Here is a 24817-nt window from a genome sequence, read left to right on the forward strand (position 1 = left end):
TGCAGCAGTGCCTGTGGTGGAGTGGCGAGAATTTCTACGGACGATTTTCACGGATTATACTGCCCTGACAAGATGATTAAAAAAGACCAGCTTTAGCGTGGCGTGACCTCTTTTCGGCACGGTAAATCCCGCAGCTTCTTACCCGGCCCTTTCAGAAAAACGTTTGCCCAACCCTCTTGGTTAACTGGTAAGCGCCTGGAGCTGTCTGCACGCGCACCTGCCGTGTATATCGCCCGGGAGTTTCTTACCACGCGACGACAACTTATGCCCCCTTGATAGATAACTTTGCGTGGCGGTTTCGCGTTCGTGTATCGAAATAACGACCGCCGCTGCACCTTACCGTAATCACAATCGAACCCTTTGAAAAAGCTGTACGTTTATCCGTTACGCGATCCGGGCAAACGTATCGCAGAGTCGAATCGTGAATACACCCCTGCCGTTTTCTCGCCTTCGGTATTCCTTACGGGGGGACGGCACCGTTTAAAGCACCTCCTGCCTTTGTTCCCCCGTTCGCGTCTACTGATTAGCATGCAGTCGCACTCGTGACTCGGACTCGGAATACCTCGGACGCGTGATGAGACTGCAGTTATGTTCGCGATTCGATCGCGAGATGCGTCTCCCTTCGGACGGTTCGGGAGCCACGTCGGCTACCCGACGTCCATGTACGAATTTCGCCACGTATTTGTCTTTCAACGGTGCGGCCCACGGCTGTGATCGCGGGCATGCTCGATACCCGTGGGCCCTGTGGGTTTACGATAAATAATTCTCGTAAAGTGTCGTCGATAAATCATTTCGATAAGAACAGAGACTCGAACTCGGAGAATTCACGCGGTGGAAAGGGACACGGGGGACATACCGAAACCGCACTTTGTGAGACAAATGCGTTGCCCATGTAACCATCTGTTAAGTATGTTTCGCGATACGTTTGAATCGGACGATCAAGGGTTACGGATCACCGACGACGCGTAGCTCTCGCCGTCACTCTCCCCCTTTCACCCTCTCTCCCTCACCCTCTCTCGCTTTCTCTCTCTTTTTTTTACGAGGCGGAGACAGCGTAGAAGCAGGGTGGAGACCCGAATCCTGAGGCAGTGGACCGTGAATGCGATACCAGGTTCGCCGTGCGTCGGTGTAGGGGTAGCGCCGTCAAACAACCGTTCGTCTACCATCCCTCCATGGTGTGGCCCCATCCTCCGCAGGTCAGTCACGATTTCTGTGTATCAATTACCTCGGGTTCTGTAACGCAGCCTCTTCCAACGACGGCGCATTTTTGGAGACCTCTGTATACACGCAGAACTGAATACTCTGTCGTACTCCTTCGTACAATCTTCTCCTCCGATAAATAACAGTTCCAGTCTACACCCCCCGAACGATTGCAATTTCTATAAACTTGTACGTGCAAACAACTGAAGCACGAAGAAACGAATGCTAGTTAACCGACACTTAGCGCCCAGTTTATTAATATAAACGCTAAGCCCTCAAATAGACCACATCGATCCCAACGAACTCGCCAGCCGAGCAATGAAGAGCTCCAGAACTCCTCGCGCATTATCCGTACTCCCTATAAAGGTCCCGTTCATAAGCACCTTCGACGGCCGCTTATCTAACGTAGTAGACTCGTAACCGTTTACGGTAGCCGCGGTCGTCGGGTCACAGAAGTTGCAAATATTTGCTCGTACGCGATACGATTACGCGTAAACATCCCGCGCTATCGCCGGCATATACACTGTGCTATATGCCTCCAAATGAGCAGTGCCACGTGTCGCTGGTTACTGCCTGGAAAGGGCGAGGCGTTCGCGCTCGCCGCGAAAGGGTGAGGCAAGATTACGGGGATGCTTAGGAGGGCTGATAGATACGGCTGAAGATCAAGGTGTACCGATACCGCACGCGTGAGATTAGAGTGCGTCAAGTTGCGTGTCAGCCCCGATTCGAAGACACGAGCCCGCCTGCTGGACCGGTAGAGCAAGGTAATCACGCGCGCTGGAGTCGCGGAGTATCGGCGGCGTCCTCTTTTCTCCCTCGCCGGCTTTAATTAAAAGATGATTACCTAATGAGGGTCATCGATACTCCACGGCCGCTAACGAGCACCCCTGTCGCCGGGAACATCTATATAGCCAGCTATAATTTCGAGATTTCTATCTGACCGTCGCACACCATTCGACCGTTCCCGATGGGAACCACGCGAGACCGGCGCGTCGGTATGCACGCTCGGCGATCGAAATCTTTCCGAGCAATTAGTCGGCACTACGTTCCCGGCCCGATTCGTCTAATTTCTCGAATCGGTTCAGAACGGATATCGATATTATCTCTGTGGTTCTTTTTCTGTTATGCGTTCAGGTGACGAAGAGGATCGTTGAAAGGAGTTCGCGCTAAGGATGGGTGAAAAATGATGGCTGACGAAATGGCGAAGCGTTCTCTCGTCCATACATCGCGGATCGGTTGTTTCCGCGCGATAGATCACGGGGTCACGTGCCGCTGCGCGCCGTGGACCATCGATCACGATTAGTACTAGGACCTGCCACAGGTTCATCGATTTTCCGACCACCCCGAAATCAAGCCGCGTGACAATTCATGCGTTCATAGTCCGCGGGACGGTGCACCCTGTCTAGTGCAACCTATCGCGATCGAAAGTTAATGGTGCAAACGGCTTTATGAAAGACGTTCTATCTGCCGGGGATTTATAGCCCGAACCAAGTCAACTGTCCGTTCAAGGTCATTGTGGGTATCGCGAATTACATGTACCAGCCGCTATCTCATTTTTAACTTCCCTCATATGCATGCGTTCGCATGAATGATTGTTAACTAGTTTCCAATGCAACTGCAACGTTTACACTGCTGGTACAGAGATAATCCTACTTAGGGTAATTCCGGGTGAGATGACACGATCACGTTTATGTTTTAGAACGTTGCGATTTTCGGTGGTTTTTAGTGGTATATTGCGCGTTGCTCATACGCTGCATTAATCGTGCTTTCTGTCTGCTTTCAACTGTGAAATCAGGTAGGTTATTTGTAATGTAAAAATTGACTATTCTCGAAAATCTTCTACGTGTTCTTTACATTATTATTTACTGACATTTTACGAAAAAGTAATGATTTCTTTTTAATGCAGTGCGTTAATGTAATGTTTGGAGATTATATTTTAGATATTGTCGTAGCATTATTGAAAAAACAAGCGAGTCAGCGCTTCTCGACTCTCGGGTTAGTTGGCCCGATTTTTTCGAGGATAGTTGGCCCGTCATAAAATCATGCATAATAGCTACTTAGCAAATGTTATTGTAGAACATGCCAACGGAATACAAACGAAGATATAATCACCGTAGGAAGTTATGGACAAACGAGGCATCGTTGAAAGCTGTGCAAGCAGTCCAAAGTGGCAAAATGGGTGGGTTGATGACTGGGTTTGCTGTATGAGCTGTAAAAAATGCTTTCACGGAGGATGCTTAAATTTTATGAACTTAAGCAATGAGTGTGGATTTGTGGAAAAGTTCCGTGAAAAAAAAAGTTTTCGTCTTATTAACCTCATAACAACCGGGTGAGGTGGAACTGAGTTGAAGGGAGGAAAATATTTATAGTGAAAATTCAACAAAATTCATTAAGTCGTTATAAGAATTTATTTAAAGAATACAATCTAGTTTTATGTTCTTTTTACAAAGCTCCTTCTTTGGGGGTTGCCAGGGCCCCTCGGCTCCCGTTCTGAGTGCGCCACTGCTGCTTTGGATACCTGCACCTACAAGTCCACGTTTCTTATTCCTTAAACTGAATGATCGACGGGAAGCGACACAGGATGAAGCGGTGCGTGAAACTATACTCGATTTAATTAATAATTACAGTAATCTGTTTCACTCTTCTTCTTCGCGATTCCTTGAATGTAAACCTTCACTGCAACTCCCAACACATCGAAGTCAAGTGCTCCCGATTCACAGGGGCTTCGAGCACGAAGGTTCACCATTTACTAGATGAAACTTCGGCCGCGCGTATACAGCCTTTTGATCTTGAATCCGTATCTTCGATGATAGATGCACCGCGCGCGTTTCAACCCCCAGAAGGCCGATGCAGCGATGCTACAGTGTCAAGCCTGGAACCCCCGAATAGGCGAGGGCGGAGGGGCAGGACTCTTTGTTCCCCTACGCATAAAATTCTCACAGTCCCCCAGGAGGTGGGAGGATGCTTGGACGATCTGTTCGACGCTCACTTTGGTATCTATCCGCCAGGGAGTTTCGCGTTATGTTTTCCATCCTACGGGAGCGGAAATCGTCGGCCTCCTTTGATCTGGCGTACTCCGCTGCCGGCTTTTAGTCTCGTCTATGCGACTGCCAGATGGTTATGATAACAATAATTCGATCTTCAGCGCCGTGGGCCCTTTTGCGAGCATACCAACGCTCGGAATTGCTTCGCTCCTATAAGAACGTCCCTCGCCCACCAATTCCTTTTTCAATCGAACCTTGGAATACCGAAATGCTACGTTCCGAGTGAAAGATAATTTGCTAAAAAATTCCATCTTCCGCTTGTCGCAAGACCCGAGCGTCCAAATTTCCTTACAATTCGAAGTGGTAAGAATTTTATTAAAAAAGGTCACGAGGCGAGGCGCGCAAAGTGGCGATTGAATACTCGACCAACAAGTTGCGTGTCCGTGGAGAAGTAGCGAAGGAGGCTGCCTGCGAATCGATCGGGAATTAATCCGACTGCTATCGCGTCTCGCAAACGTCACTCTATTGTCTCATTGTCCGTCGGAGTGAGAGATAGCGAAGGAGCCTGGCCGAGAACCAGAGATGACTTTCCTTCGTCCCTGCCTCCAGCCTCCTTTTCAGATCGGAACTATTGGAGGCCAGGGGATTCTCTTCTTCTATGGGCAGCTAATGCCACGAGGCGGGGAATCGAGGCTACGACCTGCTTCCGCTCGTCTGTCCTATCGTTCCACGACTTTCCGTCGTTCCTCGGCATTCTATCACACAAGTTAACGCTGACCTGAGCTTCGATCTTATACTCCCTGGGTAACTCTATCCCTCAAATACGTTCTTCACCCTCTATCTCCACATCGCTCTTCAAATTTACCCAGAAATCTGACTTCTGTATTATGCTAAACAGTGCATACCCTCCACTGTCTTACGCTCGACACACGAGTCTCTCAAACTATTCTTTCCCTCGTTCCAGGACCCTTAAAACCGTAACTGCGGACACGGCCTCAATAACTTCCCCTGGATCTCTGTTTAATCGAGTTTCCCCGCACTCGGGGTATCTGTTATCAGCGGAGGCATTAAAAAGACAAAGAACAGAGCGCGGGCAGAGGCTCCGGGTCGAACGACCCCCGATCGGGGTACACATAGAGATTCCTCGGGTGTATCAGCGCCCCTGAAAAAGGGCGTCATGCATCGCCTCGCACCGGGGTGTCATCTGCACCCTCTCTCCGGCGCCCTGTCCACGATCTTCACGGTCAATATAACGGACGTCGTAAAATCAATTAGTGGCGAATTGTGCCGCAGCCCGGATCGTGTGCTGCACCGTCTACGCCAGCTTCGTAAAGTCTCTCTTTTCTCTGTGATCTTGCGGGCCAATGACGCTCCTCGATCGCTGCTACCAACCGATCGCCACTTCCGAGGGTGGCCATCGACCGTGGAAATCATCGGCGTCAGTTTTAAAACTTTCCCTTCATTTCCACGTTACCATTCAGCCTGCGCAGGGATTACCCACAATGCCTCGTTAATCCTGGGACTTGCAGCGTGCAGGCATACGTTTATGCTGGCCACATGTCGAAGGCTTTAGAATGAGCATTTTACGGGCACAGTGGAATCGTCTGCTGTCTCGTTAACATTGTGAATTTCTCCACGCTTCTCATTCAAATGTAGCAATTATTATTATACAGAGACAAAGTGAAGGAATCACTGTCTCACGAACGATATATACACCGCGGTGATATCCTCTCTCATTCAGCATCGTCCCGTTACCCTAGCGAGCCGAAGGGGAATTAGTACCGTGATATTGGTTCGCTTTAAATTTCACGTAAGTCGCTTTCACGTCGTCCTGGACAATGGTGCGGTTAATAGCGTCTCGTTTGAATGGGCCCAGCTCATCTTGGATGAGGAGCAGCCCTCCCTTTCCTCTCGCGCGTCCCAGCGCGGTAAATATTATCGACGGGGGGATGGCACGGGAGGGGTGTTTCGAGTGAATCGACTGGATTCTTTCTTGCCCTTTTTTTTCGCCTCTCTTCCGAGGAACGCCAACCCCCTCCGCGGCACCAGCTACACGAACCTACGGGCGGGCTATCGTGCGCCGTGACCGATCAGAAACGAACCTTCCCCGTGACGAACGGTGTCATTGTGCCTGTTCACCAGCCAAGCGATTCTTACCAAGTGGGATCGTCGATGTAAACGCAACCGAACGCGAGGAGAATCACCAATAAGCCAACACTCGAGGGAAGAGATTTATGTGGTCTTCCGTGGGCAAGAGCTTCGGTAAGCAAACCGAGGACTTTTATTAAAAAAGAAAGGAGCCCCTTCGCGTAGCCGTTCGAGCCGGCGAAATTCTTTAAATGTGCTCCACTCAAAGCGGAGAGTCCTAGAAGAATGCGATGGCTTGCTTCTCTTTTCTTTTTTCGCGTGCTTCTTGTCGAAGTGAATAGGCTCGGTGTAAATTGTACAAGTTTTTATCGACGCGCTTAAAAAAGGTAGAGACTGTCCGCGTAAAAGTTTAACGTCCTTTGTCGCCCGTTACAACGCAACGTCCCTTTGGCCGGGAGCCGGTAAAAGTCGAAATGAAGGAAGTTCTCCTCTGAATTCTATTTCCTTCGCCGAGCGGTTTGCACCTTGCCCTATCTGTGTCTCCTTTCTTTTTCTTCTCCCTCCTGGCCCGCCGCCCCGGCCCCGTCGCCGCCTGCAAAACGTAACCATCCCTCCTTGCGACGAGCCACGTCATTTTCCCTCGTAATTACTGTCGTTGCAGCAACATTCTGATGTTAGTGGACTTAAATGGCAGGACCATTAACAGCTCCATCGGGGAGCGTTCGAAGACGGAAAGCGAATAGAAATTGTTTCGGTTCTGTTAGACTTCTTGATCCATGGGGGTGAAGCCAATTGCTCTATTTTCAAGTTTGTGAGAAAGGGGGCAATTTATGCTGCTTAGGACTTGAAGCACAGTTTAAGGGATGGGGGGCGGAAGATAGAGTATATCGAGCTTCGGGAGATTATGTTTAGGTAAGGTAGTGGAGTACTTTAAAGCGCTACTAATAATTTGTAATCTGTTTCGTTCAGGTGCATGGAGATGCAAGTTTCTCAAGTTTCGATTCACCAAAAATTCAACTTCTTCGAGGTTCCACTTCTCTAAGATTCAGCGTCCACGAGGTTTAATTCCCTTAAATTTTAACTTTTCCAAGGTTCAATCTTTATAAAATTTAACTTCCTCGAGGTTCCACTTTTTTAAGATTCAATGACCCGAGGTTCAATTCTCTTAAAATTCAACTTTCCTAAGATTCAACTTCCTCAAGATTCAATCTCTCTGAAATATAACTTTCTCGAGGTTTCACTTTCCCACGATTCAACTTGCCCAACGTTCAATCGCCCTAAAATTCAACTTGCCGAAGGTTCAATCTCCTTAAAATTCAATTTCTGTAAGCACCCACTGCCGCAAGGTTCACCTGTTCGAGCAGTCACCTTCGCCAAGTCGCCTTGTCTCCACCAGGAGCCAGCTATCCCAACAGTTGAAATCTTGCACTCCCCCGAGACCCGATAGCTCGCGTCGTAACGAAGACGCGCGCGCGTCATCCACGAATTTCATCCCCCTCGGGCAAAGTTGCCGCGGTGGCGAAATGAAAGGTGCCCCTTTCTCGCGGCCGCACAGCACACAAACGTGCAAACGCGCAATTCGGTGGCTACGAGTTGCGCCCTTTCGCGCGCGCGGCTCAGCCACTCGTGGCCCAACCGCCCCCGAGTGCCAAGTGTGGCGGGAATTATGCAATTATTGCGCTGCACCCCGGCAATTGTCGCGGAAAACGGCCGGGCGGCTGAATGGCCTGAGTGTCTCGAGGAAAGGGGGCGAGAAACGGGGATTTCCTTGCCGATTTACAACCGCCTACCTCCCCGTACGCGTTTCGTCCTTTCTTTAACTTCAATTCATTCCGGGGACGTCGATGCGCGTTGAAGGCGTCGAATCAAGAGCAGTTAGCCTGGAAACAAGCTAGCGTTCCATTTGATACGGAATATTCAATAAACTCCAGAAGTCACGAAGTAAAGAATCGATTAATCAATTACTGTACACGTGAAGCAAGTTAGCTGCCAAATTAGGAGCTTCTTTCAAGAGGGTACAAAGATCCTCTACTGCAAGTACTTCCTTGAAGCGACCCGAGTAAAAGAGGCGCCGCGAAGCCACTGACTCTAAAATGTACTGCGAACAGTGACTCGTTCAAGCGTCCAGAATGTTAAGCCCACAATGGCTGGCTCTATAGAGAGCAATAATAAAAGCATTGTTCGGCTTGGGGTCTTCTTCGTTCACTCAAACGCTACGCGTGCAAATATTTCGGTCTCACGAAGAAGCCTGCGTGAACGCAACCGCGTGGTCCCAGTTTCAACAATCCTACACACGCACAATTAATCGTGCCCGTGCACGACGGATCGAAATACCCGCATGTAGGCATTAACTAACACGTGGCTGGTGTCTAGTGAGTTTAGTAAGAGGGACTTGAAACCTGATTTTCTTCTTTTATTGCTTCGTCGTGTATCTAAGATTTAAGATTTTTCTTTCTTTAATTGTATTAATTAATTATAATTATTATTGAAAATTAAACGGGCATTGCCCAATGCAAAGCACAGTTACAACGACGTGATAGGATTTTCCTGACACAATAGTCTGAAGAGCTTCCAACTGAAAGAGGAACTACTACCGGAAAAGAAGTCGACGTAGTCTACATAGGAGCTAGCACTGAACATTAAGCGATTCATTGGATCAAGTGACCCATATTTAGATTTGAATTCGCGGTAATTGTGAAATGTAATTGTTCAAATTTCTTCGAGCTAAGTGTTAGGTCATCCTCATGCCTCGCATAAATAATGACTACTTGCGGTGTAACTTACGTTTCCTCGATGTTTAACGAGTCATTTGCTGTGAATCCTTGCACAAAATTGCAAGAGTGTATTGCATATAAGGCACTCTTCGCTCCATGGAGTGTCTTAAGCAGCTTTTGGCCTTCGAGCTTGCTCGCTGGATAACCCGATGACCTCCTAAATCCGAGACATTCGCGCGAGGCATCAATTTGATCGATGAACAGTGCAGGCGCACGATACGGAGCTTTCTTCTAGGGAATCTTAAAAGCCCATTTGCACAGAAATGGAAAGGAACCTCGATAGTAGCCTGCAATTATCTCCCGGTAATGACAGAGTCGTTGTCGACTATCTGTTTCTCCCAAGGCCAGAACGCGGTCTCTTTAGAATTCTATCTGCCCCACCATCCTAACCAAATGCTTCTCTGCCTCTCTGTACTTGCTAAACAGGCATTCAATACCGCTGGAACACACCTGCATAAATTGACAAATAGTAGCTTACGTCCCACGTTAATTGTTAACGTGTTCTGTTAACTGTGACGTGAAAACTTTCAAATAACGAATAAAAAATAAAAAAGATATTCGTTATTCCAGGCTCCAATAATTCAAGATATCTTTTAACGAATAATTTATTTTTATCTTTTATTTATTTAAAGATTTTGCCCATCTGTGGTTAACGGTTTTACACAGCATCCTTTATCTCGTGAATAATTTTTAATTCAACAACTATGCGTTTAGTGCGTGAAACGACTCCACCCTTGCACTTTATTTTGCCTCACAATATATGACTCGAATTACACTGATCCAGTGGAAGAATCTCCAACACGTTCGATCCACCTTCTTCGCTCTCTTCTTCGTGTTCCTGCTCGACTCTATAGAAGCTTCTAGAATCGTTCATTTCAACCCGCCACGAATTTCCAGACACTAATTCAGTGTGTTAACGAAGCCACTCGGATCAAATAATTACCATGCTCGGGTTCGGTGCATGGAGCCCTAAAACCTAATCATCACCCCCGAGGAAGGTCCAGCTGATCTGCCTATAATTCATCGTCCCATGGACTTTAAGCATCCGAACTGTTTCGATTAAAGATGCTTCCCATGAATTCCCCAACGAGGTCAACAACTCCTCTGCTCAGCATCCATAATCGATCACCGACACACATTTCCCATTTTCTTTGCGTTCGTTCAATGCTCGTGCCTGTCCGCGTCGACTCGTACGAATGATAAAACACAGCGGGGCTCCATTAATTCGAAAATTGTCGGGGGACAAGGGGGTGCTGGAATAATTGATACACTTTGATACGGGGGTTTAATGATTCCTCCCTCCGCCGATGATTCTCGTTCGAACGCAACGGATTTCTGACGAATCCGGCTCGGAAGCGGTCACTTTCCCGCGGCAGGGGGCCGAGAAACTATAATGACGGAGACGGTCCGCAAATAAAGAGGACCGCTGGACGAAATCTGCAAACACGAGTCCAGACCTGGCCCATTAATATTCCCCGGTGCAGGATCCGAACAAGGAATGTGTACGGTTCGTGGCCAGCCCTGCCCCTCCTCCCCCAGCCGAACCTATAAAAATTAATTAGCCCTTGGAAGGAGAGGTCGGCTGGTGTCTATAACCGTTCTCCAAACGGTCGTGGGGCCCATCTTTGCTGGATCTGGCTGGCTCCTGTCGCGGCTGCTCGATGGATGATCGATACACCACTGCTGGAACCTTTCCACCTTGCTGTTTGCACGAGGTGTAATTAGTCATCGACTTTTTTACCATTCATGATCGACGATCCTTCCAGCTCGATTCTCTCAGAGTGGCTTCCAAAGGTAAAGAACCGCGGTACGCAGTCGAATGAACGTAGTAGCTAAATCGAGGACCTAAGAGCTTGCGTTCATAGAAGGAAGTCGCGACAGAGGTCTTAGCGAACATTTTTAGACGATTACAGTGGTAGGTAACAATGGAGGGTTTAGGATGTTGAAGAAATGGGGATGGAAGGCAGCGTTCGATGTCGCGTGTTATTATACGGAGGGCTTTAGGGTCGTAGGTGAACAACCTTTTGAGAGGATCTTGTATTCAGGTTAAAGGGATTCTTCATTGTCCATAGGATTGAAACTGAGGGGGCTTAATATTTTAATATAGCCTCTGCTTGGGGATGTGACTTTGAGAATTCGTTGTTAAAGTGTCGTTGAAAGTTTGTCTACGCGTTTCCGAGACACCCAGTAGAGGATACAGAGAGGGATTCGATTATGGCCAGTATCCACAAATTGCCTGCTAGTTAGCGGAGTATCTTGCGGTCCAACTATCGTGAGATAATTACACTTGGCCCGCTATAATGGCAAGTTAGTTATAGAGCAGGGAGATCTTGGGAGCTGGCTTGCCGTTTGATCGAGCACGTTCACGGGTGTGCCGCTCTAACGTCGCTGTCTTCTTCACGAAGGCAAACTTGGGTCCACGGGGGTGTACCAGGGAGACACTGTTTACCCAGCAGAAGTAACGTGAAACTTGTTCTTCTCCCTGTTTATTCTTCCACAGATTCGTGTCCCTTTGAATATATTTTGGGCTGCCTGATAGGCGGTGCAACATTAAAATTACACCGAGGGAAGCAATTGGGATCACTGGTGCACCCAGGAGGCCCTGGCAACCTCCAAAGAAGGGGCTTTGTAAAAAGGAAAGAAAGCTGGAGTTTGTTCTTTAAATAAATTTCTATAATCACCTAATGTATTTTATTTCATTTGTATTAAAAATATCCCTTCACTGATTAGAATATTAGAAGGTATATACCCTGAAAGCAGGTGAATTCCTTGATCGTCGGTTTGAAAATTGAGGATCTCGAGTTGATTTTGAAGATTTTGCACACTTAAAGGCCACTGTTATAGACTTAACGGTGACCTTCCTCGTAACCCGTAACGAATTCCATGACTCGGGCTCGGCGAAGGGGAGGAGTGACTTTCGTCAGGGACTTCTTTACAGCACTCGTGCATAAGGAGGGACGGGCAGTCCGTCTTCGGGAACCCTCGAGGGTCGAACAATCGAGTGCCCCTCTCCGCAGGGCTACCTACTCACTTACGGGCTCTCACCTCGTGCCCCCGCCTCTCCCCGTCTCCACCCCCGTTTTCCTTGTCGTACGGGCACCGAGTCATAACCACGAGGAGTACAATGGTTGGAAACCACCGACGGCTTTTCACCGCCACTTCTTCGTCTCGCCAATTAATTTCCGTGGCGGTGATCCCGTTCCTCCTCGAGAAGGCCACTCAAGGGCCGCCGATGGATGAGCATAAATCTTCGGATCCTTGACACCCCGGCTGTGCTTGCCCCTCTCCATTTTTCCGTCCCCCTTCTCCTCGGTATTAATGCATTTTGCTTGTGAGGATCCACGATGCTTACGATTAGGGATCCCTCTATTTCTCCATTCTTTTAACACATCCTACATCTAATTGTTACCTGCGCTTTATTGCTCGGCGGTGAGCCCGACTCACAGCCTCTCTTAAAGAAGAATTCGGTACATCGGGACGATGGAAGAATCTTGTTGGCGGTATAAAACGTTCAGGGAAATCTTCACGGTGAATTTGGATACCTATGTCGCAGGATCGCTGTAAAATTGGCCTTTTTACAAAATTTTGACCTCTGTTAGGATGAGGAATTATAGAGTTTCTATACTTAATACTAGTATATTATATATACAAAATTTTTACAAAATTTTGACCTCTGTTAGGATGAGGAATTATAGAGTTTCTATACTTAATACTAGTATTATAGAGTTTCTATACTTAATACTAGTATTATAGAGTTTCTATACTTAATACTAGTATTAATACTAGTATTATATATACAAAATTTTTTATAAAATTTCTACCTCTGTTAGGATGAGGAATTATAGAGTTTCTATACTTAATACTAGTATTATAGAAACTCTATAATTTTTCATCCTAACAGAGGTCAAAATTTTGTAAAAATGTTGTATATATAATACTAGAATTAAGTATAGAAACTCTATAATTCCTCATCCTAACAGAGGTAAAAATTTTGTAAAAATTTTGTATATATATATAATATATACTTTAATACTCTTTATTGTCGAATACTTCCATTACATCAACGCTGAAGATCTCTAGCCGTATTACAAAAAGGCTACGCTTCCTAATTGAGGTAAAGATTTTGTAAAAAAGCTGAACGAAGCGCATCCCCTAGTTATTGACCCCACGTGGAAGGAATTTAAGGAAAACGAGTACGAAAGTAGATATCTGCAGGTTTCGTTGAAAATTACACTTGGTAAGCAAAAGAGAAAATGCACGTGACGAGAGCCTCGGATCGAGCGAGTTGTTCGATGACCGTCAGACGGGTCAAATGACGATGATACCGGGCAAGGTCAGCGTTTACGCCGACGTCGCCCGGCCTGCACGCGAAATTTTTGCGTTCCGACGCCGGGAACCGAGCGAAACGCTCGTCGATGATAAATTATGCAAGTGGACGGGACGCAGTGGTCCTCGTCATTGGCCATGGGAACCCCCTGTCCCCTCCAGGAAGATCGTGCCGCTATTGGCGGCCAGCCAAAGGTCGTTTTTCGCGAACCGCGCGATAAACTTTCATCCCGGCGAGAGAGCATTGTCATCGCGAATTAGCGCGGCTTTTCAATTCTTCCAGCGGCTAGACTCCCATAGAATCGTTCGGCTCCTCCCCGCCCCTCCCGGCGAAATAGATCACGGGACGATTCCTTACTTCCGCCGCAGACCGCGGATATTTTACACCCGGAAGCGGAACGAGGGGTGGCGGATTCTGGTCTCCTAGCGAAAGGAATTTCAGGCTTGTTTACTTTTGAGAGGCACTAGGATCGATGGGGTCATTAACCCTTTAGCGCTCGGACGTATCACATATGACACATTTAACCCTTTGAAAGTGTTTGAAAGTGGAACCAATTCGCGGTTTGCACCAGATCAGTACATGTTTATAGTAGTTTTATTCATTGAAGAAAGGTGGACCTAAAAGATAAAAAATATAAAATTTCAGACCATTTCTAACGATAATAACCTGCATTTGTTTAAAATAATTCCACAAAAATTGTCAATTTTTTTTTTAAACTGAAATAATTTTTTCTTGAAACTTCAATGTCTTCTCTATAAGCACCGTAAAGCTCATCTCCATCCGTTTACTACTTTCGTAGTTATAATGTATTGAAAAAAAGTTAGCACTTAACTTCAAACAGCTGTAAAATCGACATTTTTCAAAATTTTGAAAAGTCCTTTCAGGTGCGTTTAAGTATCACTAAATACTACAACATAGTCAAATTTCAGCAATCTAGGAAAACTTACCCGAAATCTGTCCGGGTTCGCATGGAATGTCCCATGAATAAAAAAACTTTTTAATTTTCGACTTTCTTTGCATTTTACATGTTTATCACAGTACAAGATTATGCATTTTTTAAATGCGTGGACTATAGTCGAAATCCGCATTGAATCGGGAATGTAGCGGCGTTCGATTATAGTCGAAAAACGCAGCGAAAAAGGTAAGGGTTAAATCTTGAGCGTATAATCCTGTAATCAGGATTACAGGAGCGCCATTAATTAACTTAATACTTTTGCTTAACACTCAAGCTTCAATTATCATGTTGCTACCACCTCCAATTCCCGCAATATAAAAAAACTTTCATCCACCCCTACTGTATCAGTAAACGGTTCCCTGGAGCACAGAAAACGCGACAGATTTCCCAATCCCCGCTAACCGGGCGATCAGCGATCCCCCGGTGTATACCATCAATTCTGCAGGCCTGCAAGCAACCGGAGGAGCCAGATCCACTGCCGGACGTCCGCGGGCCGCAAGACCATCCGCGGGCTTCTGCCCCACCGAATTCCGCCGAAAGTCGACGTCGGTGACGCGCGGTGATGGATGCACCGGCATTTGCCAAAGTCGTCCGCGGCAGGGTCGCCTAGACGATAGCGACGGATCGCGGTAAAAAAGCCCTTCGGACTCGGCAGCAAGGACAAAGGGGTGGAGTGCGCGGGAGGCGGAGGGTGGTGGAAGGCGCGCGAGATACGAAAGACGTTGAGGGGTGGGGGCAGAGAGAAAGAGAAATGGGGGAAAAAGGAAAGAGGCGCGCGGAATTCAGAAGCGGAAAGGGGGATGAAAAGGGTGGTGGTGAAGAGGAGTGGGCAAGAGAGAAAGAGAGAGAGAGGGAGAGAGAGAGAGTGGGAGGGAGGGAGAACGAGGATTAAATCTCAGGGTGAGTGGGTAGGATTGGATTTGGCAGAGGCGCCCTGTCGGTGGGTAGAATGTGCAGAGAGGGAGAGAGAGAGAGGTGGAAAGAGAGAAGGAGGAACGAGGGAGGCCAGAGACTTTGGTTGGTGTCCGAGTGGTGGTGGGGTTGCGGATGGGAAACGCACCGACCACGCCGGAGGGAGAGAGACGCGGGGAGAAGGAGACGTAAGTGACAGAATAGGCGGTGGTGTAGGTGAACTGGACAACCACCAGAACTCTCGGCGGTATTTAAGGGAGAGACGCGAGCGTAGCGCGCCAGTTACTACGGCCGATTGCATCCACGAGGTGTCCACCGGGCTGGACAACCCCGCTGGTTCACGCACGGAAAACGCGCCAGACCGACTTCCCAGCCACGTGGCCCCCGATTTCGCCGAGCAGCTCGCGTTCTTCGCTGCAACGTCTTCCTCCGCGCTCAACTGCGAGCCGTGTGCCGAACTGCGAGCCTCCGAGACCGATCCCAGCCCCACGTTCACCTGGAATCAGTGAACCAAGTCCCGTGCGAAGGGGACCGTGCAACCCCTCGGAACCCCTAAGAAGAGAGATCCCGAGGAGATTTTATTCCGTAGTTCGGGCCGACGAGATTTCTACCGCCGAACGATGCCCAAGTGCGAACGGACAGTGACGCGTCGAATATGAACGAATCCGCGTCCGCCGAACGGGTTCAACGTGGTTCACGGAGGTTCACGATTTATGGAAGACTCTGAACGCCCACGCGGAAGACACTTGCAGCGTTCCGCTGTCGCACCGTGCAGATGAGCGTGCTACGAAGGTATGCTCGCGTTTTCGATCCGGCAGGATGGTAGCTTTGATTCGAATCGATGAATGAATTGCTGAAACGATGTAGAGACGCAAGCTGGGTGGTATATCGAGTTAGATGGTGTTTGGGAGGTTTGCTCGTTGGAATCGGTTTTTTTTCTTTAAAAGTGAGTTAGAGCTTTCTGTTTTAATTGTACGCGTATATTGCTCGCGAAGGATTAAATTGGCAGGCAAAAAAAAAAACACGATTGTCGGAGATCCGGTTTAAAAGGCGATACGCGTCGCTCTTATCATCTTGTTTCCCTTGAATTGCCCGAGTGACGGCGCGTGAGGTGACTCCGACACGATAAGGTTTCTCGCGGAGAACTGCATGGAGCGTCATATTTGACATTGTGACATCACGATTATGTGTGTATACAGCTAATCGCTGCTTTGTACACCGCTAATCGCCGCTAATCGTGTATTATAAAAAGCAACAGTTACTAATCAAATTTCGGAGTTCAGAGTTCCGTTTCACGCTTTTATTCCCTCTGCCTCTGTTTAATATAAATAGCCGTTTTAGAAACTTATCGTATTTAATCGCTCTTTGAATGAATGTACGTTACTCGAGGCTCCAGAGGCAGCAAATATTCTTTCACGCGTTCATAATTCATTTAGTACTTGACTCTGTAAGCGTTGTATTATGCACATGTTGTATACTATGCGGATTCCCGTTTAAATATAATAATAATAATAATAATAATAATAATAATAATAATAATGATAACAATAATAATAACCACCAATACATCCGCGCATTACAACTCCCTGCAAACACATACATACATCTACAAAAATCAATAATTATTGATACATGTAATACCGTCCGGAAATTCTTAAACGCACCATAACTCAATTACAGATATAAAGAAAGCACGCTTGACCGAGGTTCGTTTGCTTTCTGTGATGGACCAGACACAAGTCTGAGAAAAAAGGGATAATAATAATAATAATAGTAATAATAATCGTAATAATAATAGTAATAATAATAGTAATAATAATAGTAATAATAATAGTAATAATAATAGTAATAATAATAGTAATAATAATAATAATAATAGTAATAATAATAGTTATAATAATAGTAATAATAATAATAATAATAATAATAATAATAATAATTTCGTTCCTCTTTCGCTCCGTTCAATTTATTTTCTTCTTTGGAAATGCGCGTGTTCCGAGCTGCTCGATTATTTAGACACCCGGAGTGACGGGAACTCGCGAGCCTCCCGTGGTAATGGTAATAAAGAGTCGCGGAACGTGCTCTGCAGATATGATACGCGCTAATTACGTAAGAGCCGAGGGGGGCAGCTGAGGCGCGGCTTCTTTTTATCTTCGCGATGAAAAGAAGATGATTAAGCGTCCGATGGCCAAGTGCCAAACGGTCCACCGTGAAACGGCGAAAAGAAAACGGGCAGGATCGCGGGTGGTATCGGCGTACGGGACTTGTCAGTACCACGGCGGTTTGATTTCTTTAAATCGCTACCGGATACCGATACCCCGTCACATCGTTCGATACCACGAATTCGCTTTACAATAAGCCTCGGGCTCGGCCGAACAGGCAAATACGCCTCGGAACGTCAGATCCGCGGAATATTTAGAGAAGTCTAGGCATCGGCGCGACCGGCTGCTTATTATAAATCGAAGAACGCTGAAACTCGAAGTGCTTAAATAAATTAAAACGTTTAACTACGATACGCTGCGTTAACGGAAGAGAATCAGGGAACTGTTTAAAATTCGAATATCTCTCGATCTACTCTGCAACTTATCTACAAAAGATTAGCCCTGCGGAGGGGCGAGTGGAAGTAATCCTAAACTGCAGGGACACGTAACTCGAGACTTTCTCGTGTTCCCGCGTTGAAGAAGAACGGTGGAGATGGGACAGGAGGAGGAGAGTGAAGTTGAATTTGCTATCCAGAACAGATCGCTTTACCAGGCAATAAATACTGTGCCCAGGGAAGGAAGGCGAATCGTTTGGATCCGTGCACCGATGCTGCTGGCCTTTGGGCTGCTGCTGCTGCTGTCGGACGCCAGAGCTCTTCGTCAACGATCCAGCGCCCACTCCAGCAACTCCTCGTCCAGGGTCACGTCCAGCCGTGGCATTTCGGTCACCAGGATCCTGCAGGACGGCGAACTGGAGCGGGTGGTCCGCTGGCCAGGAATTTGCGCCAAGGAAACCGTCGTCAATTGGGGGTAAACAAATTCTACCCTAGAAACCAGGTTTCCTGGGACTCGCACGGTTCTACTGTTCCCTCTGTGAACTGTGTCACTCTGGAAAAGATCCTGCAGCTTTTGCCGGTATACTAACGTAATATCATTTGTATAGATTCGTTGGATAATCCAGGGGATGTTGGTATTGAAATAATAAAGCAATCTCTCCCAGATGACACAGTCCACTTTCCATTTCAATTAAACCGCGAATTAGCCGTTTCAATTAAAGCTCGACAGGATAGGTGAAGCTTCTTCGCGGAGTTCTCAAAGCTGAAAGTTACCCAAAATAGACCTGCTAAGTTATGAGATTCAAAGAACTGTCAGAAGTGTCGAGAGTGCTCTGCTACGTTCCCTATTCCGAACTCCCGCATTGAGAAGTATCTCTGGCCGATCGGCGGGCAAGTAAGTCGCAGGAGCGAAGGGTTAATAAGACGAGCGGCAGGGGTGGTTCCTCAGTAGCTTCCCGTCGGCCAGGCGTCCTGTGTTTTTTCGCCTGTCGAATACCAACGTCCGCCTCATCCTCTTTGTTAGAATAACATTTTCTCGGGCAGAAGCGGATCCCCAAGCATCCCCGGTCGCCGAGCCTCCCCTGGAAGTCGAGGAAGCTACTGTTGGCGGGCAAGCAGGAAACAATGCCGCCTTTCACCGCTGCCAATACGCGTGGGAGCGATGGCCGGTGCGGTGGTGTGCATTTACCATCGGTTTACCTCTTTCAAATACCTCCGTTACGAGCCGCGCCGCTGATACGGCCATCCGTTAGCAGTTTTTCTCGCCGCGTCCTCGTCAGGCGACGGAAAGCTCATAGAATTGCCCACAGCGCGCTAAATCGAGTCACTCACCTTGCTCCGATTCGGAAAAAAAGTCCCCACGCGTATTGGTAGCGGCTTCCGGAATACTTACGAGGTGATTTCTTTTCGCGATTGGGTTATTTATGAATAAATTCTGGAGTCTAGAGGAAGGATATTTTTGAAAGAAACGCGATCCCTCTGATTATTTCTCGAAATTCCACGAAGCTACGTTTCTCTTTTATTCGTTGAGGATTCGTGTCCTGGAAAGGGATAGAGTTGCTACTTTGATCGTCGAGATCTCCTTAATTTTAAATTATATTGGACGGGGAATTCTCAGAGAGCGTTCCTCGAGGGCACATTCGAACGCGGTGCGAGCGTTTCCGCGAAAATCTCGGATCGAAAAACAATTTATCGCGTTCTCCAGCGGGCAGCGACCGCTAAGCCAAACCGAGGCCTTAAGCCGAGAAGCGGCAAGTTAAGTAAGCAAGGATTAGGGTGCTGGTAGCCGGAGCACCGAGGATGTTGTCCCGTAGGAAGCCCCGGCCAGCCGGTAGTTGTAACTCATCTGCTGATGCTCTCACGAGGATACCAGGGAATTCCACGACCGCGAAACGTCGCCTTGCACTTAAATCGGGGAAAGCCCTTTCGCTGTAACGAGAAAAGCACGAGCTGCCCGAGTTCTCATGATTCCTGCTACCACCGGGCGATCAATTTTTGATCGCGCGAACCTCCCTCCGCCTCCGCTACTCCGTCGAACCTTCCACTAGGCGAGATTCAATATTAAACGACCCATTTATACCTGTCATTCACAGATAAAAGAATACACAGGTCGCTTCGGTAATCCAGTGGGTACAACATAGAGCAAGGGTTTTTAACTCGGGGCTCACGTGCCCCCGAGGGGTTCTTAATTAAATCTTAATCGGAAGTTTCGAAGAGCCTCTCCGACGTAGATGGAACGACACTCGCATCTCTATTCCAGATGATATTTAAGCGAATGATCGCAGGAAAGATTAGAACCTGAATGCGCGCAGGAGTAACTTGTAAACCGTCCGGGCATCGATGATGATCGCGACCGCCCGGCTGATCCTAACGAATTTAGCGAGGCCGTCGAAGATGCTTATCGGCGCGTCGAAAATAAGGCGGGGGAGCATCAATCATAGGTGGGCTTTAATCAGCGCGTCGCGCCCGGTAACGCGTGCACGCCAAATCTACCGTGAATTTCTCGCCGTGTCCTGCATTATTCACGCGTCACGGTTCCCCGCTTTTTTCTTTCTGCATTCGGCGATCCCGTGCGAACATTCTCCCCCCGTTCGACGCGCACAGTCCCAAAACTATCAGCCCCATCGATTTTTCACCAAGCAGCGTACCGAGCAATCGCGACATTAAACGTAACTTTTTACGTCTCACTCGAATGCACGATCAGAGGACCTGTTTGTTATTCTGCCAGGCAAGGAGTAGTGGAAGGAACATTGTTAGATTGAATTTCGCAACGATATATGTCCCCGTTAGAGATACGGACGTAGCACTGAGGCAAGTCTGGCTGCAGGAGACGGGCAGAAGGTTGCAGCTGATATACGAGGGCGGCACTCTGGCCGACTGCGTGGACGAGCAGCTGGACGAGGACGACGAGAGGTCCTGCGCGTCGAGTGGCCCCGCCGACGTGGATTACGATGACGAGGCGTCGATCGAGGTGTTCGACGTGGAGGACGAGGAGGACGCTTGGAGGATCCCGCAGGACCTCTCCTGGCTCTCGTCCACGTCCGAGCTGCGTCATCGGTGCGCTCGCGTGAGGGCCAGGGCGAGGAATCAAGTCGTCGCTCAGCATCGCCGCAGGTACGGTCGATAACGAGTTCGTTGACGGGCCTTAAGCCACTTTCCCACGCGCTGGCGAACTCGGATAGTTCACGGTTATTATTCCTCCAAGGAAAACGAGCGTCCCCCGCGAAAGTAGCTCGCCGGGGCCGACTTCTTAATCAAGCTCCCTCGTCGCACGTGTCGCGGCTTCTGCACCACGTGCGAGTTCCCATCGACTCGTTTTATTATCCTCGGCAACGGCAAGTAGTGACGCAACAGTAATGCCGGCTCGTTACACGCGCGATTACATAATGCACGAGGCGAAGATGGTGGAGGGCTGATTATAATTGAGGTGCGACGTGGAGGATCCAGCGTTAAATGCCGTTGCATATAGAAGTGCTGATTCTTTTGCGCAGGAAGCACGCGAACGCCACGAGCAGCGGCCGCAAGCAGAGGAGAGGCAGGAGCAGGTCGCGGAGGGACCTGCTGATGATCCCGGGGACACAATGGTGCGGGAGAGGCCACCGGGCCACCAAGTACACGAATTTGGGTGGATTCGGGTCGGCGGACGCCTGTTGCCGCAGACACGACACCGCTTGTCCCTTTTTCATTCCCGTCTTCGAGACTCGCTACGGCCTCTTCAACTGGGGCATCTCCAGCATGATGCACTGCGCCTGTGACGAACGGTACCCGCCATCTGTTCCATCGATTTTCAAGATACTATTATTTCTGCTACAGCAATTCGTGCTTTTCATTATTGAGCTTCTCTCTGTTAGGCTCGGTGCAGACGAGCGGTCTGCGTTCGTCGAAACGAACGCAAACATACCGCTTAGTCAGGGCCGGCGGAACCCATTATGCAAGTAATGCGCCGCATAAGGGCGCCAGCCGAAGTGGGCGCTAAAACTATATCGCAGACTTAATAATAAAGGAATCCAACTCCCATATAAACGAAATGTAAATGTAATTCTTTTTTTTATTGTACCTCGTAAAGGCAAAACATATCTATACTATTATATAAAGAGAGAGCCGATTTTTATGTTCGCGCAAAACTCAAGACCTATTGAACCGATCTTCCTCAAATTTTAACACGTTATTTCTGCATACTCTAGGATGGGCATAGGCTATGTAGCGTGTTTCAGAAACGCGTTATTAACATGTAATTTATGCGTAAACATTCCATGTGTACGGCTGTTTTGCAGACCACGTGACCCGTGTATACGACAGTCTACTTCGCGCGCGCATACGCATATTCGGCCCGCGCGTACCTCGCTCGCAGTAGTACCGTGATGTCACCACCAGATGGCAAAGCTTTTAGCGCGCTTTCTCGCTAGAGAAGTGGAATACCGCGGACATATATGTTGAAATTTAGATTCTGATTTTATAAAAAAAAGTTGTTCTTATTTATTTATCTTTTCTGTAAAAATATCCACGTTCATCTGGATTAGGTAGCTATAATGAGCTGGAACAAATTTCGTGACCCCCGAGTTTTACCGTTCGAATGTTTTTAGGCGACAAAAACACTTTCTACTTTATATATTAAGATACACTGGTAAATCCTGGACTTATAAGAGTGAATGTTACCAGAAGGTTTGCATTGAATTATGATCCAGGAATTAACTAAGTAGGTATGTTAACTTAGGAGAAGTTCAAATAGGAGCGATGGATAATATTTGCCATCACTGCTCCGGCAGGTGATGCGCCACAACAATTCATCCTAATGTCAGAAAATCATTATACCAAGAATGTTATCTTCTCCGAAATATTACGAAGAAATCAAGCTCTTTTTCCAAATACTTAATTTCCTTAAAATATATTTATAAACATGAATTAGTCACGCTAATATCTCGGGCGAAGCCGAGATGGGGGACGCTAGTTAAATAGAAAACAGGTGCAACAATTTAGGGGCGGCAAAAATTTTCTTGCATAAGGGCGAAAACCATCCTCGCACCGGCCTTGCGCTTAGTAGCCGCAAAACTTTGCGTCCCGCGTGAACTGCTTCATATAAATTTATGTTCTGCTAAAACGCGCGCGACAGATTGCCGCAAACCGCTCGTCTGCGCCGGGCCTTATTGTTCCCTGTTACCCTAGTTTTATCAAAGATAGAGAATCTCCTGCTTTCAGGGGATTTTCCACCAGCACTCTTTCAACACCCTTCTTGTTTTCAGCTTTCGTACGTGCTTGAAGATGGCCGGCACGGCTTCGGCAAATTTCATCGGGAAGATCTTCTTCGACGTGCTGCGGACCAAGTGCTTCGTCCTGAAGCCGCAGAAGGTGTGCGCGAAATGGTCCTGGATGGGCAAGTGCCAGCGTCACGAGTACCGGAAGCAGGCCCACGTTCGCGACAATGTTCCTTATTAAAGCCCGTGACACGACGGGCGGGGGATGGTCGAGTATTCTTCTTCTGGAGATGTCAATACCAATTCTCAGGGGTGTAATATTTTATCGAGTATTTAACGACGCCTGGACGGGCGCGCTCGTAGAGAGGATCTAGGACGGGGGCGTGCTACCACCTTCGCCGTCTCATTTCTGTTTGCACGAACGACAATACGTAGGATCGCAATCGATAGGGAGACGTCGCGGGACTTTCTACGAATTCCCTGCGAATTTTTCTTTTATCGTATAACCGACAGATCCAATCGAATAAGGGGGGCATTAAACGTGGTCACAATGTCGCGATGGCTTCGTTGGTTGCCTCTTCGGTTTGCAGTTACGTGGAGGAATACTCAATGCGCAGAAGTACAGACGGGATATACGTATCTCTGTTCACTTTCAGCTAATCGTAGGTGATACCGTATCCAGGTAATAATCGTGATGGTAACATCGATCAATCTTTCGATCTCGGATTTCCAAATTCCTGCGAAGATAGGCGATTTCGATGATTCGACAATGCGAAGCGTAACGGTGCGTGCGATCGAACGAACTCGCGGTACTGTTCGAATTAGACAGGGTATAATTTCTATTATCTATACGCTAACTATGATGTAGCCGTTATCGCTCTAAAAGATGCCAAATAAATTATTCTGTAGATAAAGTGTAATGAAACTATACATATCAAGTAGAGTAATTTTTCGAGCATGGGAAAACTGGGGACAAAGATTCGGTACGTTAAAACGTAGCTCGATCGGATCGCCATCCATGGTGGTTATTTAAAGAAGGAAAAAAGAGAGACTGGGAGAAAGCTGCTGTTTCTCTAGAAATGTGAAGATCCACGATTTGCTATACTTCTTGATTTACTAAGTAGAGATCTAACAAAGTTTTTGCATGTATTTGGTATGTTTGTATTTATGTGCGAGTGCGGTATGCTGTCAGTATGTGTGAAAATGATGGGGGACGAGTCAACTATGCTGTTTTTTTATTTTTATTTTTATTCGCACTTTAAAACACACGAGTGGGCGCAACAGGTGTCGATCGGTGCATATCATTGAATTACTGGAAAATAACAATTGAGGAGCTTGCGGCAAGAGGGGTGCAGCTCCGTCTTTACTAACTAGAATAAATTAGAAGAAACTGTTTATAAAATTATTGCTTTCACTTAACATTAAAAAATATATATTTTCACACAATAAGTTGTAGTTATTGAGTTGATAAGTTTTCTATTCTATTTATCTGGAGCATTCTTATTGCGCAAAACAGTAATGGGTGCAAATTCAAAATTTGCAATAAATCGCTCATTTGTTGTCGGATTTTTTTTTACATATGTTACACGTCATGATTCAAAAAGTGTCGACAATGGAGCTGCACCACTCTTGCTGCAAGGTCCTCAATTTTGTACCATTTTTTACACGAAGTATCTAACATTTCTTTAGGTTTTGAAATTCTCGCGACAATAGATACGGAAACTTTTGTACGAAACAATACTACTTGCATTTTGAAGCTTCAGAGCTCTCCTAATGTCGTTACCTTCAATTTTGTGTACACTTTTTTAAGAAATTGCAATATAATATAATTACAAAGTATATATATATA

The 24817-nt window shown here is 47.2% G+C and overlaps 1 protein-coding gene and 1 long non-coding RNA gene across 4 annotated transcripts; both read left to right on the forward strand.

The window, feature by feature from the left end:
* Nucleotides 1-24817, forward strand: LOC143367850 (uncharacterized). 3 transcript variants are annotated; one of them, XM_076810081.1, is made up of 5 exons: nt 1-1196; nt 18015-18251; nt 20604-20890; nt 21268-21537; nt 23017-24817. In XM_076810081.1, exons 1-5 carry the CDS (start codon nt 1173-1175, stop codon nt 23207-23209), a joined length of 1011 nt encoding a protein of 336 aa, XP_076666196.1. In that variant the 5' UTR covers nt 1-1172; the 3' UTR covers nt 23210-24817. The 3 variants fall into 3 exon arrangements, with proteins under 3 accessions (XP_076666196.1, XP_076666197.1, XP_076666195.1); XM_076810082.1 differs by having other exon boundaries at nt 11-1196; nt 20567-20890; XM_076810080.1 differs by lacking the exon at nt 1-1196 and adding an exon at nt 15314-16032 and having other exon boundaries at nt 20567-20890.
* Nucleotides 1768-4420, forward strand: LOC143367876 (uncharacterized). Its single transcript, XR_013085110.1, has 3 exons — nt 1768-1964; nt 2335-2995; nt 3277-4420. It is a non-coding gene; the product is annotated as an uncharacterized LOC143367876 (long non-coding RNA).

The sequence above is a fragment of the Andrena cerasifolii genome, chromosome 4 (assembly GCF_050908995.1).
Source record: "Andrena cerasifolii isolate SP2316 chromosome 4, iyAndCera1_principal, whole genome shotgun sequence".
Lineage (NCBI taxonomy): Eukaryota > Metazoa > Arthropoda > Insecta > Hymenoptera > Andrenidae > Andrena > Andrena cerasifolii.

Excerpts from the sequence above, each read along its gene's own strand:
- LOC143367850 (XM_076810080.1), top strand. Across the intron at positions 18,252-20,566 it reads GAAACCGTCGTCAATTGGGG|AGATACGGACGTAGCACTGA; the intron begins GTAAACAAATTC and ends TGTCCCCGTTAG. Across the intron at positions 21,538-23,016 it reads CACTGCGCCTGTGACGAACG|CTTTCGTACGTGCTTGAAGA; the intron begins GTACCCGCCATC and ends TCTTGTTTTCAG.